The following is a 19,409-nucleotide window of genomic DNA, read 5'->3' on the forward strand; positions in this document are numbered from 1 at the left end:
ACAGTAGCCGCGCACATGGCTACTTAATATGCACTGCACTGGCGGCCGCTGATTGGCCGGCGGGACCACGTGATGCGGAGTGTCTCGCTCCGCATCACGTGGTCCCGCTGGCCAATCAACGCCATGCTGGGAGACCTTATGCGTATAGAGCCGCCTAATGCGGCTCACTATAACGTCCTCTCCCGCACTACCATGCGTTGCGTTAGGGGCACGTTATGCGACCATAACGTCCCTTACAACGCAACGTCTTGCTGTGTAAGTAGCCTTAAAGTGAACCTCCGGACTAAAAATATACTCGGCAGAACTGAAAAGGCTTGGTGTTTCTTTAACAGTTTCACAGCATCAGAACTTTGTTTTTCTTACCAAAGCATAATTTTAGCTGCATTTTTAACTAAGCTCCACCCATCAAAGATGAAAAGCCTGGGCTTTTTTCCTTGATGCTGTGCAGAGCATGATGGGATTTCCTATGTTGTTCATGTTGCCTAGCAACTGGGAGAGGTGCTCAGGATACAGGACAGTTGGAATTGTTTCATGCTCCCTGTCACCTCCTTTCAACCGAAAAGATGGCTGCCATCATGAAATCAAGCATTTGCCTGTTATTTTAAAACAGTGTGGGTAAGAGATTATATTACCTATCTATTTTAATTAACATAACTAATGTAACTTAATGACAGTATGTTTAGGCTGGAGTTCCTCTTTAACTCCTGTCTTTAATAACTCTTCTGAGCTGTTTTACAGTCCACCGTGTGTACAGTCTGTCTGCAGACTGATACGGCTGTTTCTGGGGCGGATCGCTCAGAAACAGCCTTATTAGTCCGCCGACAGACTGTCCACATGCCGGGCTGTCTGCTGAAAACACGCCCAGCAGGAGGTGACGACGTTGCCTGCAGTCCGGCATGTATACGGACCTTAAAGAGAATCTGTATTGTTAAAATCGCTCAAAAGTAAACATACCAGTGCGTTAGGGGACATCTCCTATTACCCTCTGTCACAATTTCGCCGCTCCTCGTCGCATTAAAAGTGGTTAAAAACAGTTTTAAAAAGTTTGTTTGTAAACAAACAAAATGGCCACCAAAACAGGAAGTAGGTTAATGTACAGCATGTCCACACATAGAAAATACATCCATACACAAGCAGGCTGTATACAGCATTCCTTTTGAATCTCAAGAGATCATTTGTGTGTTTCTTTCCCCCATGCACTGAAGTTTCAGGCTGCTCTTTTCTTCTTGCAAACAGCTTTGCCCTTGTTTGTAATTCCTCAGTATGTGAAAGCCCAGCCAGCTCAGAGGACGATTTATCCAGCTGATTAGAGCAGCTTCTCTCTTCTCTCTTATCTAAATAACACACAGGCAGTGTGCATAGAGGGGCCAGAAAGGGTGAGTTCATAGCAGAACCACAACACTGAAGAACTTGGCAGCCTTCCAGACACAGGCCGACAAGTCTGACAGGGGAAAGATACATTGATTTATTACAGAGACTGTCATAGTAGAAAGTGCTGCAGTTAGCCAGAACACATTAGAATAGCTTTTGGAACATGTAGGATGATAAAAAACAGGATGCAATTTTTGTTACGGAGTCTCTTTAAGCCTGACGAAGGCTGCAAAGCCAAAAGCCCTGGAACAGGCCCTGTTTCTTATAGAAAGTCCTAATAGTCTATAGGAAAATGGTGGCCCATCTATTATGCACCACGCGCCAACTCATTTGTCAGGTCAAATCTCAGGAGACCTTGCAACTGCCTGTTGAAGAACTTATAGCCAATAACCAATCACCAGAAAAATGCAAGCATACGATTTTAAAAACATCACTATGTTTGCGTTCGGCAATTTTTAGTGTGTACACTACAGGCCCTAACTTGGCAACTGAGGGCATCCTGACCATTTATAATATAATCCACATGATATAGAACAACCTAGACATGGAAAGACAGATAAAAAATACTCCTCTCCTAATCAATGCGAAGAACCACGACTAGACTGGTCCTTTATATTTGACCCCCTAGGCATTCTTCTGCCCCCTATGGTGTTCTCATAACTATTAGCATGCTCTCACTCAAATAAGTTACAGTAAAGATGAGCCTGAACCCCCCCCCCCCTCTTCCCTTTTGTATTCCCTGCAACAGAGGCAAACCTTTATGAGGCACCGGACCTTGAATTACATACATCTCTTGATGAGTTGCTACGACTCAAGGGGGAATAGTAATTAACGCTGTCCAGAATTTGAGCGACCGAGTGGAGATAATACATGCCCGGGCAGAGATAATAAATGTACGTCCCAGGCTGCCTCCTTTTACTGGGTCAGCTTGTTAGTGTTTGTGAGTCTGGGGATGCGGGTCTCCTGCGTCCACCTGTTGCAGAGTAGATCCTGGTGCCTGTCCTTCCACTTCAGTACTAGCCAGCCGCACCCTATTTCCTGTTCTGCATGATCGTTGCATCGTGATTATGCGATGTACAGAGATAAGCAGGCTGAGAGTGGCCCGCTGGTACTGCAGAGGATGGATGGTCTCCAGGTTCAGGTAAGACTCCCTGGAACCACACTGCTGGGCTCTACCCTGCAAAGGAAGGAGGCCCATGGAGGAGAAGAGAGGAATGAAGTTGGGCCCTCTCCCAGCATCCCCAGATTCACCAGTGCTGATAGGCTGGCGTAGTAAAACAAGACAGCACAGACACAAGGTTGGCATATAGGAGGCATGGGGGAAGCACTAGACCCCTAGGGAAGCCGTTGAGGGAAGGAAGATCTAGACTATGGGAGAAGCTATTGGGGATGGTGTGGGGACTACTTGACTACCAGGGGTACATTATGCCACCAGGGAAGGCATATGAGGTTAGGAGGACCATAGGGATTCTATTTGTGTGGGGGAAGGAGCACAACACTAGACTAACAGGGAAGCCATTAAAGTGGACCCAAATTAAAAATACAAGATTTCAGAAATAAAATCTATTTTCTAACTTATAATAATAAATAGCAGCCTTTTTTCAGCTGCATGATGACAAATATAAAATATTTTACATTTATTGGAGGAACCCTCCCTTCCTTTCTTATTGCCGGGACAGATTTCGGCAGACTGGTGGAGGAGATAATAAACAAAAACAAAACACAGGCTGCTACTGATGATGTCACAGGGGAGGTGATCTCAGCTTGTGTGAGATTTCACATAGACACCGCCCCTGTGAGGGAGGGTAGCTGATGACAAACACATCCATGCAGGGCCAGATTTACCATAAGGCACTGTAGGCACGTGCCTACAGGTGCCTGGTGATAGAAGGGCGGCTCGCTCCCACCCCCCAGTGCCTCCCTCCCCCTTGCAGAGTCCTGATGAGAGTGTAAATGAGAGGTTACTCACCCAGCTATCTGCATTCCACTGACGAGATCTCCCTTCAGTTATGGGCACCTCTAGCTACTTAATACTGATGGTACCTCTGGCTACCTAATATTAAGGGGCACCTGTAGCTACCTATGAGTGGCAAGGGAAGTAAGGGAGGAGTGACAGCTTGGCCGGCCAGCCAGCACACTTGCTGTGCAGTTCGGTGGGGGTTTGTAGGTTCGTGGAGGGTGAAGTCTAGGGTGCCAGGACATCTGTGCCTATAGTCTCCTGTGATGTAAATCTGGACCTGTACCCATGATCTAAAACCTCCTACTAAGCTCAGAAGTAATGGCTGCCACCTGTATAACCCTAGTTATGAAAAGAGAAGGGTGAAAAGCATGCACTGAAATGCTCATAGGCTTGAAGGAGTGTTTATTTATCTTTGTATGTGTCAGAGTGGTGCAACTAAATATTTTGAATTAAAAAAATGTTTGGTTTCTGTCCGCTGTATGGGGTGGGTATACTAGACCAACAGGGAAGCTGTACAGGAGGCTTTAGACCACCAGGGAAGCCATTGGAGATTGAGGGCACTGGACAGCAGAGAACTCTATATGAGAGGGAGGAGACCACTAAACACCACAGTACTTTTTATGGGTGAGTGCCACACACGTTGAAGTTGGAGCAGGGGCATGTGTTATGTTATGTTGATAAATTGCATTGCATAGCAGAAGTGTTCCTACATACCTCCCAACTTTTTGAGATGAGAAAGAGGGACACGTAAGCCACACCCCTGATCACACCCTCAACACACCCCTAGTCATGAATGTCATAAAGATTTCATAAGAAAAATGTGTTTTTATAACTCAACCACATTGGTCCTTTCTATCCTGATTAATTTCCTTCATTAACAATTGAAAATTAGAAATATATCAATTTAAAGGATGGGAATAACGTTTAGAGTCAATCAAACTAATTTTTCAGTAGAGTAATACAAATATTTACATAGAAAGAGGGACAAAGTCGTGAAAGAGGGACGAATGTGGAGGAAACAGGGACAGATGGACTGTCCCTTCAAAAGAGGGACAGTTGGGAGATATGTCCCTACTTCCTGGCTTCAAAAGTTGGGGATGGGGATCGCCAAGCCTAGCTACAGTACTACCCTGTTGTGAAATGAGATGTTAGCGTGTCTGTTCCTTACAAGGAGCTCAGACAAGTTACATAACACCCTGTATACATTATTCAGAGTTCTGCCTTATCTTAAACCACTGACAGCAATCATGACAGAGCACTTTTTCCTCCCACCCTCTGTTGCTAGGGTGCGCACAACACTCGCTCCCTCATTGGCCTTTCACTTCACTGGCTCATATCCCTGAGACGCTAATGCCGTAGAGATAGATCCAGCGTGTGATTGGCTGACGCGTCTGCTACGTCGGGGCCTGTACCAACTGTCAGCAGCGTGTCACTATGGCACTGAGCTCTGCAGCCTGCGTCACCGCCATTTTGTAGGAGACCAAATAGCGTGGCTTCCCCCTACGGCTAGTTACTAGGCAGCGGAGACATCGGCGTCAGCCCGCGCTTAGCGCTCTAGCGTTTGGTGTTGGTATATAGTGGTAAGATAACAGCCCGCCCATCGTCTCCGCCTGTATTAGGTGACGCAAGTGCGTAAGCAGAGAAGCGGTGCGACCGGCGAGCAGCCGAGAAGCGAGGCCTGGTCACTGAGCGGACGTTCTCCTCAAAAGTGAGTGTGTGGCGCTTCCCCGGTGTGACTTCCCCGGAGTAATGGCGGCTCTCCCGGGCCCGCCGCCCCCCGCAGGGCTCTGTGCGCAGAGGTGGCGGGCAGGCCTGGTACCTGGCAGGGCCTTGCTGGGATTTCCTAGCAACAGCGAGGCGCTCTCCGCCATCACTGCTGGAGACTCCCCCCCCCCCCCCCCCCCCCCCCCCCAGCGCCTCAGACAGCCCTAGTATACAGCGAGGGCTCTGTGGCTCCTCAACAGTGCACGGCTTATTAAAAAGAGAACCCGAGGAGGAAATAAACTGATGAGCTAAACTATTTATCCTCCCAACTAAAATGGCTTTTTTGTTACATCCTAGGATTTAATTTTGTTTAAACATTTAGAAAGTATATTAAGTGTTGTCTGCTCAGTTGCAGCCTATTAAGTGTCCCTAAGTAAAAAATGAATTAATTCATTGACCCTCTTCTCTCACTCTGTTCTTAGTAACCTGTAGAAAAATATGATAAAGTAGATAATATGTAGAAAAAAGTAGCTTAGCAGTGATTACTATATTCCTGACAAGACATGTGCTGTTACTTCCATCCTTATAAATTAACTATTTCAGGCAGCAAAATAAAGCAAGTGAAACAGCCTGGTTATTAGTATGTTTAGTACTGTACATAAACATGTTTATCTCATCATGTTGCCTTGGATACACTAACATCTGAGGTATTTGTCATGTGAGCGAGTAACTTGGCTTTCAGGTAGGGTTTTTTTTTTTTTTTACCCAAAAGCCAGTGTCAAACTCTGCTGCAGTTTGGCAGAAAATGTAGTATTTTTTTTCCCTTTTGCATGCATTTTTTTTCATTAAAATTTGTTTGAGTTTCCAGAGTGTGTGGAAATCTGCATAGGAATGTAAATTTCAATGCAAATCATAGAACCTTACTTAGAATTGCTGGACGAGCCTGACTTGTCCATACTGTTTCAGCTGTTTTTCTCTGGATGAGTTAGGCTAGGATCACACACACTTGCCAAAAATCACAAGTGTTAGAAAACATACATAATTTCCAATGTACAATTGCAGTGCGGTTTTCTGCTGTGATAGAACAAAAATGCAAACACTGTTGCTTTTTAAATGGGATGCATTTCACTCCCCCCACTCCCCCCCCCCCCCCAATCTATTTGGGATAATAAAGATTTCTTGTGGGATAGGGGGATCTGCTACTGATTGGGATGAAGTTCAATCCTTGGTTACAGTTCCTCCATTGATGAAGGCTTTTTTGTGCTTCATAGTTCTGTCAGAGGGGCTTTCAACATCATTGCAGATACTGTGATCCATGACATTGTAGTCCACCTTCAAATGACCTCCCCTAGATCAGGGGAATGAGTTTTTGTTTTTTGCCAGATAACCCTGCCATTATACACCATCAATAAGATGACTGGGCACAGGGACTTGGTGACAGTGGTTATGAGCAGAATGGCTAGTACAGTAGTGTTGTCAGAGCAGGATGAGGGCACGGAAGGGTGATGGCAGCAGAGTGGTATGAGCAAGATTCTCATAGTTGTAAGAGTTAATTATGAGAGAATAAAACAGGTCAATTGCATGGGACCTAGGGATCTTCATAGACCAATATAATGTAAGATAAGCAAGCTGCAGAGAGATCAGCCAGAGACAGGTGTACACTCTGCAATAATGTGCACACAACTGCCGATGGAAAGTTAGAGCCGATAGAACTGACAGGTCTGCTTCTGGCATGCTGACCGGACAAGATGGCACACAAGCAGGTTGGAATGTATTCAGCTGCTGGTGAAACTTTACACCATACTGTAAACTTGTTTAGACATTTCTCCAGTGAGGGATTACCATGTGAGAATCTCATAAACTTTCCAGTATTCAGGACCACAATCTATGCACCAGCAAGCTGAGTGTCGCCAGCAGTGCTATCTACTCTCAAAACCCTTATCCCCCACACGCCCAGGTATCTGACAACACGTTCATTAAGCGGGGCACAACTTGTGAACCAGTTCTGAAGACTACATTTTACATTTAAAGGGATCCTGAGAAGTGGCCTAAAATGAAATTGTGGACTTGCCTGGGGCTTTCGCCACCCCCCATGCACGCGAGGGTTCCTGACATCTTCTGCCGATGTTCTGCTGTTGGCTCCGGTCATCCGGCGACTTTAGCTGAAGTCGCGCATGTGCTCCCCAGCGCATCATTGGGCTGGTCGTCCTAAGTGTCCTGTGGTGTTCTCTAAAGACTTAACCACGCACGCGCAGGACCCTTGTGGTGACTGCATGATGTGCTGGGGGTGCACATGTGTGTTGCTGGATTACTGGAGTCACCAACAGGACCACAGAAGGGACTAAGAGGATGCCGGAGGACCTGGTGGGCTGCGGGGAGCTGGAGAAAGCACCAGGTGAGTCCAGATTTTCATTTTAGGCCACTGCTCAGGCTTCCTAATCTGCAACATATTGAGGGGGGACTGAAGTTTGCCACAACATATCTGTTGCTATGGTGAGAAGAGCAACTGCTGGTTACTAAAGTTATTTCTGTAGGAAAAATGGGGACAGCTGTACACGCTCAATTCTTGGTCACAGTAGCCACATACTACTGCCTCTGCCAGTTTATAATGGCCTGTGTGCACAACTTTAGGCCCCCTGCATACTGCAGATCCAGTTTTGCGATTCTGGTTTTCCCTGGATGCTATCAAAGCATGAAAAATGCAGCATGCTGTACCGATTAAAAATAGCAAATCTGAATTGCATGTAAAATTGCATCAAAATGGCAAATCTGAATTGCATGTGGTGTGCAAGAGCCCTTAGTGTTAAATACATTTTGCATTATAATTGGATGAATCTGGTTGATAGTAATAAAAGCGTACTACTACTGGGGGTTGAAGAGCACAAGTTTACAGCATGTATATTGTCACTTAACATATAAATCCTGGAGCGTACTAGTATTTGCTTCCTCAGCCTTTCTGAGGCAAACATGGGAAAACTTGTATTTCATTTTTTTGTCTTGTAGATGCCTTCTATAAAGCTGCAGAGTTCTGATGGTGAGATTTTTGAAGTAGATGTTGAAATTGCAAAGCAGTCAGTCACCATCAAAACCATGTTGGAGGGTAAGTTGTAAGAAAGTGACAGCTTTATGGTCATATGTGTTCCTTGTAATATGGGCCTATTTCTGTTACTGATCATTTGCATTCAAAAAGTCTTAAGACCCTCAAGTGAGACATATGGAGGCTGCCATATTTATTTCATTTTAAACCATACCAGTTGCCTGGCAGCCCTGCTGATCTATTTGGCTGCAGTAGTGTCTGAATCACACACCTGAATCAAGCCTGCAGCTAATCCTGCAATCCAGGCAATCTGCATTGTTCAAAAGGAAATAAATATGACTCCTTCCATATCCCCCTCATGCCGTGTCCTATAATGTGACTCTTGCACGATTCTTTTTGGATTTTAGTAATAACTGCAATGTAAACTGCTTCCAACTTCCTTATCACTGTTCTAAACCACATAAGGCCCAGAATAGGGCATATCTGAATTGATGTGACTTGAGGGAAACATGGTTACATATAGTACTAAAACTTTGTACACCTCCTTGACTGTTCTCAGCTGAGGTAGCTGGTTGGGACTATCTTAGCTGAGAATCTAAAATATACAGGTGTCTGTGAAGGTTGCTGCTTAAAGGGACTCTGAGCACCTCTCATGGGTATACCTTTAAGACACCAGCCAGTACTGCAAAGTACTTAAAGATGCATACCTTTCTGTAGCTTGTGCTCTCCTCTTTCATTTGATGCCTGAATTGCCATTCTATACCAAATAGTTTTCACTGCTGCCATCTTGGCTATGTTATAACTTCCAGGTCACCCATGTCTTCTCTGTTAGAAAATGGCATCACTGAATGAAGCAGGAAGAGGAAGTGACACGCATGGCCATTGCAAGAGGCTCCTCCAGAGGGGTCATAGCACAACTTTGTTGGAAGTAGTCTTTCTTAACCACTTGATGGCCCAGCCTTTACCCCCTCCCCCCCCTTAAGGACCAGCGCTGTAGTTGCTGATCTGTGCTGGGTGGGCTCTACAGCCCTCAGCACAGATCAAACACCAGGCAGAGCGACCAGATCGCCCCCCCCTTTTTTCCCCCACTAGGGGATGATGTGCTGGGGGGGGGGGGGGGGGTCTGATCGCTCCTGCCTGCATTTGGCTGGCTGGGGGGGGGGGGGGGGGGGGGCGCGGCACCTCAAAGCCCCCTCAAAGCCCCCTCAAAGCCCCCTCTACCTCAGGATTCTCCCTCTCCTCCCTCTCCTCCCTCCCTTCCCCGGAGATCCGAGGCTGCACAGGAACGGATCTGTCCTGTTCAGCCTCTAACAGGCTCCTGCCTGTCATGTGACAGCGATCCCCGGCCGCTGATTGGCCGGGGATCGCTGATCCAGTACAACGCTGCTACTGTTAGCAGTGTTGTACAAATGTAAACAAAGCAAATTATTTCCGCTTGTGTTTACATTTAGCCTGCGAGCCGCAATCGGCGGCCCGCAGGCTATTCACGGAGCCCCCCGCCGTGAATTGACAGGAAGCAGCCGCTCGCGCGAGCGGCTGCTTCCTGATTAATTAGCCTGCAGCCGGCGACACAGATGTGCGTCGCTGGTCCTGCATCTGCCACTTTGCCGACGCGTGGTATGAGTGCGCGGTCGGCAAGTGATTAAAGGCGTGCCCATGAGAGGTGCTCGGAGTCCCTTTAATATAGCATAACATGATTTAAATTATGATAAACCTCCAAAATCCATGCATTGCTCACTAAGTCAACTTAAGTGAGAATATGGAGGCTGCAATTTTTTTTTCACATACCAGTTGCCTGGCAGCCCTGCTGGTCTGTTTGGCTGCAGTAGTGTCTGAATAACACCAGAAACAAGCAGGCAGCTAATCTCAGATCTGACAATATCAAACGCCTGATCTTCTGCATGCTTGTTCAGGGTCTATGGTTAAAAGTATTGGAGGCGGAGGATCAGCAGGATAGCCAGGCAACTGGTATTGCCTAAAAAAATATGCAACCCCCATATCCATCTAGCTTCAATTATTGATGATCAATGCACTTTCAGTGATCTCTGCAGTAGCACTGATGCTTTCAAAGTAGATGTGATTTTTCTGACAGGCAGCTGTGCACTGTGATCCTGAGCTGTGTATCAGTGTGGTACAGGTCACAACCAATGTTTCCAGCAAGACTGTAAACTGTACCATGCTGGTGCACAGCTGCTTGCCAGAGAAGTCACATTCTGTCATTTATCAGTGCTACCTCAGGTTGATGGTGGAAAGTACAATGAGCTCACTGGGTTCCTCCCTGAACTATGGTGGTTCTTGGGGAAAGAGGCTGAAAATGGCAGACAGCATACCACTTGTAAATCTGTCATGTGAAATGACAGGCAGGTGCTCACCTAAGTTAGCTGGGCAAAGGGCCTGGCTACAAGATGCTAGTGAGAATACTGATGAATGGTAAATATTGGAACATGGGATTAACTAGCTGGATATTTGTTACATGTAGAAAAATACAGTAGTTTCTCTTTAGAAAACTCTTGTAGTAAACCTCTGGCTACAGTGAACGCAGGCCTTAAAGCGGATCCGAGATGAAAAACGAACTATAACAAGTAATACTTGTCTGTCTTATCTAAAGTTTAGATTGTAGCTAGATTTGCTGAGTAAACGAACAGCTTCAACAGTTTATTTCTTCCTGTGATACGAGAGCAGCCATGTTCTGTTTGTCACATTCCAGATTCCACACAGGCAAGCATATAGCTTCTCCAGCCCTTCACTCCCCTCTCCTCCCACCTCCCCTCTGCCTCTGAAATCTCAGACTAGTAACCTCCTCTACCTTCTGCCCAGACTGAGCTACCATAAGCCCTTGCTACTAAGGCTGACGGTGCCAAGGCTCCCTGGAGAAGCTGTGGGTGAGGCTTGTTTCATTTATAGGGAATTGGAGTATTAAACACAACAAGTATTTGGCTTGAGGGATACCCTATAAACAATATGGAAGGAACACAATTATGCACTGAGTAAGTGATCTTTGATCCACTAAGTCCTGACCAATTGCCTGTATGAATATATAATGTATGACCAATTCTGATACCATAAACTTCTGATTTGGTAAACTCCTTGGCCAGGTCCCTTGATGTCTACTATAGGGATGTTACTGTAGCGCTAAGCAGACTGTCGTGTGAAGTTTAAACATATGTATTTTAAAAATGGTAGAAACATTTGTTCACTGTTTTCTTGTTTTTTACTCTAGACTTGGGAATGGATGATGAAGGGGATGATGATCCTGTTCCTCTTCCAAATGTCAATGCTGCAATTCTTAAAAAGGTATCTTAACATTTTTCATTGTACAGAAGAATTTTTTTTTTAAATGAATTACCTGTAAGGAAAAGGAACGGGGAAGCATCTGGATCCTCCATAGGCTTCCCCTGCGTACCTATGAATACGCTGCCTGGAGACTTGGGCCTAGGATGCAGCCGATATACAGCTAACCCAGCTCCTGCAAAAGTCCCAGCGAAGTTATTATTCCCCCTCCAGGTCCACGTGAATAGTGGGGAATGATGTAATTCGGGTTCCTGCTTTTGCTGGCTGCCAAATTAGTGTTTTTTAAAAGTAACTTGAGCTCCGTCTTCTAAAGGCGCTGAAGTTACTTACTGTGCCCTGCTATAGCTGTAATTCCTATTATGGCCTATGGTGGCACCGACTGCAGCCAAATCTCCTGTACTGTTAACAGTGCTCACTCCACTGGCCTGTTCCAGCAAAGTGGGTTAGGATTGGCATCAGTAAACAATCTCAGCTAACACTGCCATGTAAAAATAAACTCCCTACACCAGTGATCTGCAAACTTGGCTCTCCAGCTGTTGAACTACAAGTCCCACAATACATTTGCCTTTATGAATCATGAATGTGGCTCAGACTCCTGCAATGCATTGTGGGACTTGTAGTTCCTTAACAGCTGGAGAGCCAAGTTTGCAGATCACTGCCCTACACACACTTGTTTCACCCCCTCAGATGGGGTGCTTTGTCAGGGGTACACATCTACACACAGTATACATTCAAACCTCACATAAGACCAGCCTGTTGGCTTAATCAGCAGGGCTGCCGATTAAGCCAAGGGGCTGCTCTTGTGAGGTTTGAATGTATCTGTGTAGATTTGCACTGGGCACTTTGTACCCCTGACAAAGCACCCCACCTGAGTGGGTAAAACAAGTAGGGTTTGTGTAGGGGATGTTAGTTTTTACATGGCAGTGTGAGTTGAGGTTCTTTACGGAGACCAATCCCAACCCTCAGTTTCTAGTCACAGCTTTGATTAGCAATCAGCACAATTGGTTTTAATTTTATATATAAAAAAAAATTATTGTCCCCTCTATACAAGTTTACACTTATTTTTTTAGGGGTTTTGATTACTTGGCAGATTGTCAGAAATATCTGATCTGCATGTTTGTATCTATGACTGAAAGTTTTTTAGGCAGAGGATCAACAGGACAGCCAGGCATTGCGCATTGTTTAAAAGGAAATGAAAGCCTCCATAGGTCTCACCTCCGGTTCCCTTTAACTGCATAACGACAGTGTCACACCAATGGGTGGGCAAACTACTTTAATGCTCTTTACCTTGTCTCTGCCCTTTTTTTTTTTTTTTTTTTTTTTGTACTACCACCTTTAAAGTTTTTTTTCTCTTGTACGAGGGCAGGCAGCTAGCCATAACTGTACTAGCACACATTACTGTACAACATTACTGTACACTAAATTTACTTGTGAGCCCGACTGCTGTTAGAATTTGCCTTGTTCACTTTTGTTTAATTGGCTTCTGATTTATTGGTTTTCCAGGTAATCCAGTGGTGCACTCACCACAAAGACGACCCTCCTCCACCTGAAGATGATGAGAATAAGGAAAAAAGGACAGATGATATCCCTGTGTGGGATCAAGAGTTTCTTAAAGTTGACCAAGGAACTCTTTTTGAACTTATTCTGGTGAGTTCCTCCCCCCCCCCCTCCCCCCCCCCCCCCCTCCAATTGAGAAAGAACATGCATATAATTTGCTTCCAAAGTTGGGGTTCTTTGTCTAGTGTCTGCCTTCTGTTGTGTATAAAATCTAGTATTAATGATTACATCTCTTGCTCATCAGGCAGCCAACTATTTGGACATCAAAGGATTGCTGGATGTCACCTGTAAAACAGTGGCAAATATGATCAAAGGCAAAACGCCAGAAGAAATCAGGAAGACATTCAACATAAAAAATGACTTTACTGAAGAAGAGGAGGCACAAGTAAGCATATATATCGTCTTACATTCTGGTAAAAACCAGCCTCTAACATTCTCCCGATCCTCTGAGCTTGTGAAATGAGAAGTTATGTTGCAGTACACCACTGGTGCACAGTATACATTGGGGACTACGGGCCTTTTTCCACTATGAATTTCAATCACAAGAGCTAAATGCTAGCGATGGTCGCTAATCGCAGTAAAAATAGCTCCTGAACACTATTGCCCTTTGGACAAAATCAAATCGCGGTAGTGGAAAATGCCTACCACAATTCCTATGTTAATTGCAAAACCTAGCAAATGCCTAGCTACAGAAATGTGACATCTAAACAGGATCTAACAACTTAAAAGAAATTTAATACAATTGGGATAGAAGAATTTATACTTGGAGCTTCCTCCAGCCTCCTGGGTGGCTCTGTTCACCTGCAAACCTTCCCTTTTAGTAAGACTTTAGTCAAGTCTTGTCAGACTGCACTGCGCATGCGTAGCCTGGCTGCGCACTTGGCCCTATCGTGCTCCTGTCACTGGGAGTGTAATGGAGGGGTGGCTGGGCTGCGCATGTGCATCCTTGTCTGACATGACTGAAACCTTACTAATGGGAATGATTGCAGATGAATGGAACTCAGTTCATTGGGTTGGCGGAAACCCCAGGTAAGTATAAATTCTTCTATCTCCATTGTCTCAGGTACACTTTGACTTGAAGGAATACTATCGATTGAAACGACTTTTTTTTTTTTTTTTTAATACTCCATATTAGTGTACACATTACCACTAGTGCTAGGAGCACTTTATTTATCCACCCAGGTCTCTCGCTATCCTTGTTTAAAAATTCATTTCTCACACAGCTCATAGTAGTTTGGGTCACCCTGAGCTGCTTGGTTACTCTGTCACACAGCTCACAAATATATTTCACTGTGTCACTCACAGCATGCAGCAGACATGAGGAGAAATGGGCTGATCTGAGGTGGTAACAGGTAACTAAATGAGCTGTAATATTGCTGGAATATAACTAGCTATGATAACACTAGTCTGTGTTTACACTCAGACTGGCTGCCTGCTTGTGGTGATTCACTCCAGGCTGCATCCACTTTACAAGCTGCTGAGGGCAGACCACTGTCTACAATTAGCATTATTAGTATCTTTATCAGTCAAGAGAAGCAAAGATAATACACACATTGCTAGAATCTTTAACCCCTTACCACCATATCAACATGATTCTTTCAGCAAGGTGATAATTAAACTATAAACTGAGTTGATAGCAACTCCCCTGTGCAGAGATGGTCTATCCCTCTGGGAGCCCTCAGTTTTTAGATACATTTGTATCCAACACTGATGCCAAAACTGAGGGAGGATTTTACAGCTGAGGAACAGCTGTGTGAGGAATCAAATTGCTCCTAGTACTTGTCCTAATGTGTGCTACAACATACCGCATTTAAAAATAAATGCATACATCGATAGTATTTAAGTGATCAATCATACAAGAAACGTTTTGATCTGTCGGAATAGTCTGAAAAAGCCTATTATATTGGGTCAAAACCTTACTCTTTGAATCAGGTAAAGTAGGCCAATAGTGTCCTGACTCCATTTCTGGTGTCCTCATGATTTTGAGCAGTATCCTGCTGGATCAGCACAGGGGCAAAACTGCTTCTTAAGGTGCGTACACACGCACTATGGCCGCCAACGACTGGTCCGTCAGACCCTCCCGCTGGGCGGGCTTTCAGGCGACAGTAGTGCATGTGTACGCACTGTCGGTGGACTGATGAGGCTGTTTCTGAGCAATCTGCTGAGCATGTACGCACCTTTACCCTCCTGGTCTGAGCCACCTCCCCTCAATTTGCACATAATGCTGCTACCCAGCAGGCGTACAATTTGTTACCCAGAAATTGGGGGATGTTTGCCTGCCAGCCCCTAGATGTCCTAAGCTACAGAGTCATTTAACACTGAAAAGCCCATTATATCCTTGTAACATCCATTTCTTGTCTTCCAGGTACGCAAAGAAAATCAGTGGTGCGAAGAGAAGTGAGCTGGGTGCCTCTTGTGAATATCACACTGTATCAAATGTTCCAAATAGATGCACTGCTCTGTTTATAATAGACAAGTCAGCTCAGCAGCTTACCATATTAGCAGCAGGGCATTTTTTTCTTTGCTGCATGTTGTCTATATAATTTCTTAATTTTTTTATTTTGATTCAGCTCCCCCTCAAACAGTTTTTACCATTGTAATCTTGTGTGACTTTTACAATTAAACTATAATAAATGGTGATGTGTGCTTCAAAGACACAAAGTAGAATCCAACTTGTCTCTTCCTAATGTGTCTCAGCGTAACGTCTGACTGCAGACTGTCCTGCCCTGTATAAATGATGCCCCTGCAACTCTTTGCATCACGGTTTAGATAAGGCTCATGTGTTAGGATTTTCACCGCTGCATGATAATCTATCGAGACAGAACTATGCACAGAGCAGAATACAATACTGACAATTATTCATAGGAGTGTCCTTCACATTTTTTTTGGATGCCTCAGAATAGCGCTAACCACTATAGTTTAATAGGAAGGGGTCTGGTCAATGCTGCTGTGCTACACTTTCCACTACATCAGCTTAAAGAGAATCTGTTAACTGAAAAATGTCCCGGGGGGGCGACTTCCCTCATCCCATGGTGGCAGCACTAGAATTCTCCAAACAGCAGGCATGCAAATTACTGGCTCCAGTGCAGTAGCAGCTCTCAGGTGGAAAGCTGAGCCTGATCAGGTCTGGTTTTGAGCTAACTCGTGCCTGCCCAGTAGAGTGGACCTAATTGGGCTCTATTTCTGCCTGAGCCTTTTGGGAAGTCGCCACTGTGTTCGAGCTGGGGAGGGTAAATATGACAGTTGCTACTGAGGGGGGGGGGGGGGGGGGGCTGGCAGTGCTGCCATCAGGGTGCTGGGAAAGCATCGTTAGGATTAGAAGTTTCCCCTCCTGAGGTACATACTACAAAGGGGACGTTAAGTTTAGTCTCTTTAAGAGATCCAATTAATCTGCAGATTGATCAGGTCTGCCTTTCTCTTCTCTGTATAGCTATTTATTTTCATTTTGCTGGTGCTTTTGTTTAAAACTTAAAATCAGCCATGCTGACTATTTACTCAATAAATTGGAACTTTAAGAACAATGTTATTGGTGTTTACTGGCTAAATTTTTTTTACTGTTTTGAGGGCAGAAGCAGCATTCTGAAGTGTAGAGGCTACAACACATCTCAATGGGGGTTTCCAAGGATCACTGCTTGAGACCCTCCATGCAACATTAAACCCAGTCTATACCCAAAAAATTAAAACCGAACAGCAGGGCTACTGCTGTCATAATTTTTTGAATATAGGTGAACTAGTCAAAAACAGATACCACAGTGGGAAGCATCTGAATGCTCCAGGTGCTTCTCTGATCAGAATGTCCCTCGGTTCCTGACCTGGGACCTTCTTAACAAAATTAAACAGGAATGTCCTATTGCTCAGTCTTATATCCCCCCCCCCCCCCCCCAGTCTCGTTGGTGGAGGGGTCATGGAGGGTCAGAACTCCACCTCTATAGTGGTATCCCCCCCCCCCCCCCACATATTTACCAACAGTACACTTTCCATAAGATTTCTCTTTAAAAGTCCTTGTGGAGAGTTCAGTATTTGGTGGTTCTGACTCCTGGTGGAGTCTTTGAATGTGTAGTATGTACTTTGGAGTAGAGCTGATCAAAAATGGTTGAGATGGCTGAAATGTACGAAGATGTTCTTGATGTGTCAGGTCGGTCAGTCTGCACAACTTGACCTAAGGGCCTTCAGCATAGTGATACCGGCACATCTTCATAATTTATAGCTTATTATTATTGCAATGACCTATAACTGATGTTTTGGGGCTATAGAGTGGAGCCCCTTTCTCAAGCAGAACATGTTGACAAGCTTGAGAAAGGAACTTCACTCTATGGCCCTGATATATCTGTTATGTCATTGTCTTCATAAGAGCTAAAAATTACAAAGATGGTGCTGGTCTTGCTCTGAAGGATTCTTGCTTGCACGCAAATTGCATGCAGCTTAGAATTTGGCTAATGAAAATTGACAAAGTGCATGTTTGGCCCAATTTTAAGCGTCAAATGATTTGCATTAAATAACATGGAAGCCAGAGTCCCTTGCAATTCATTGGCCATCTGTACTGTGGTGAACCACTAACCTTTATACGGAGTACCAAATTATCTGGGTGCTGTAGGCCACCATAAGGATTTGAAGGGAGAGCAAACTTCCCTTTGACCAGAGTATGTGATGGATACTACATTGTGGAGAGTGAAGCATGTCTCTTTTTTTTTTTTTTTAATTTGCATACTTTCAAATTGTGAAAGGTGGAGTCTTAGTGATGTCTTGTTTTTGGCTCTGCCAATGACTTGTTTTAATTCCACTGAAGACTTCTAGAGTTGTTGAAAAATCAGCATTTATTCTACACAGATATGTGCAACTGACTTTTTTTTTTTTCTCTAGCTTCTATATTGGCCTCATTGATGTTTGTGTTCAGTGTTCGTTATACTTTTAATATGTACTAGTAGGTTTGAACTTTCCTAATAAACAGTCTAAAGTACTTTTAAACTTGTTTCATCTTTATGGCTTTATTTTGTTCTCTTCTGTTTAAATATGTAAAAGTTGGTTGTAACCAGTGGTGCAATAGTGTGGGGTTTAAAAAAAACAAAACTTTTCTACCCATCTGTTGTCTTGACACAAGTAACCTCAATATGGATTTTGTGTAAAAATGCACACTCGTACACAGGACTATTTATAGGGAACTGGAAGATCAAGATTCTATATTTTGAAGTAGCCAGAGGAATTACTCAACACAAAAGCTTCTAATATCGATCAAGCTAATTAAGCAATTATGTTGCAATACTTGATTACTAATCCTCATTCCATCATTGCTGTAGCAGACAAGTCAGCGGTTGTGTGAAGATTTGTAATGACTGTTAGCTGGCATGTGCAGAAAACACATGAACAATGACTGTCCAACCACTGCAGTTTCCATGGGCCTAGGTGTGCAAAAAAGACCAAAACTGCATCAGAAATTTGAGGGCACTATGTGCTGCCATAGGCTGTAATGTACATGTAATGTAATGTAATCTATAGTGGATTTATAGGGATGATCAGTGAAATGCAAATATTCAAGTTTATGAAGAATTATGCAACTCAAAAATGGACCAACTGAATGAAGCAGGGAAGAGATTTGACTGGTTAATTTTAACCACTTGAGGACCTAGGGCTTTCCACCCCTTAAAGAGACTCCGTAACAAAAATTGCATCCTGTTTTTTATCATCCTACATGTTCCAAAAGCTATTCTAATGTGTTCTGGCTAACTGCAGCACTTTATACTATCACTGTCTCTGTAATAAATCAATGTATCTTTCCCCTGTCAGACTTGTCGGCCTGTGTCTGGAAGGCTGCCAAGTTCTTCAGTGTTGTGGTTCTGCTATGAACTCACCCTTTCTGGCCCCTCTATGCACACTGCCTGTGTGTTATTTAGATAAGAGAGAAGCTGCTCTAATCAGCTGGATAAATCGTCCTCTGAGCTGGCTGGGCTTTCACATACTGAGGAATTACAAACAAGGGCAAAGTTGTCTGCACTCTGCAGGAAGAAAAGAGCAGCCTGAAACTTCAGTGCATGGGAGAAAGAAACACATAAATGATCTCTTGAGATTCAAAAGGAATGCTGTATACAGCCTGCTTATGTATGGATGTATTTTCTATGTGTGGACATACTGTACATCAACCTACTTCCTGTTTTGGTGGCCATTTTGTTTGTTTACAAACAAACTTTTTAAAACTGTTTTTAACCACTTTTAATGCGGCAAAATTGTGACAGAGGGTAATGGGAGATGTCCCCTAACGCACTGGTATGTTTACTTTTGTGCGATTTTAACAATACAGATTCTCTTTAAGGACCGGCCACTTTTTTTCCATTCAGACCACTGCAGCTTTCACGGTTTATTGCTCGCTCATACAACCTACCACCTAAATGAAATTTGGCTCCTTGTCACTAATAAAGCTTTCTTTTGGTGCTATTTGATTGCTCCTGCGATTTTTACTTTTTATTATATTCATCAAAAAAGACATGAATTTTGGCA

General features: G+C 44.2%; 1 protein-coding gene across 1 annotated transcript; it reads left to right on the forward strand.

Annotated features, from left to right (window-relative positions):
• The first annotated feature begins 4,777 nt into the window (after nt 1-4,777).
• Nucleotides 4,778-17,885, forward strand: SKP1 (S-phase kinase associated protein 1). Its single transcript, XM_068277921.1, has 6 exons — nt 4,778-5,039; nt 8,039-8,135; nt 11,293-11,366; nt 12,867-13,010; nt 13,165-13,305; nt 15,286-17,885. The coding sequence occupies exons 2-6, from the start codon at nt 8,039-8,041 to the stop codon at nt 15,319-15,321; spliced, it is 492 nt and encodes a 163-aa protein (XP_068134022.1). The 5' UTR covers nt 4,778-5,039; the 3' UTR covers nt 15,322-17,885.
• The last annotated feature ends 1,524 nt before the right edge of the window (nt 17,886-19,409 follow it).

The sequence above is a fragment of the Hyperolius riggenbachi genome, chromosome 3 (assembly GCF_040937935.1).
Source record: "Hyperolius riggenbachi isolate aHypRig1 chromosome 3, aHypRig1.pri, whole genome shotgun sequence".
NCBI classification, from domain to species: domain Eukaryota; kingdom Metazoa; phylum Chordata; class Amphibia; order Anura; family Hyperoliidae; genus Hyperolius; species Hyperolius riggenbachi.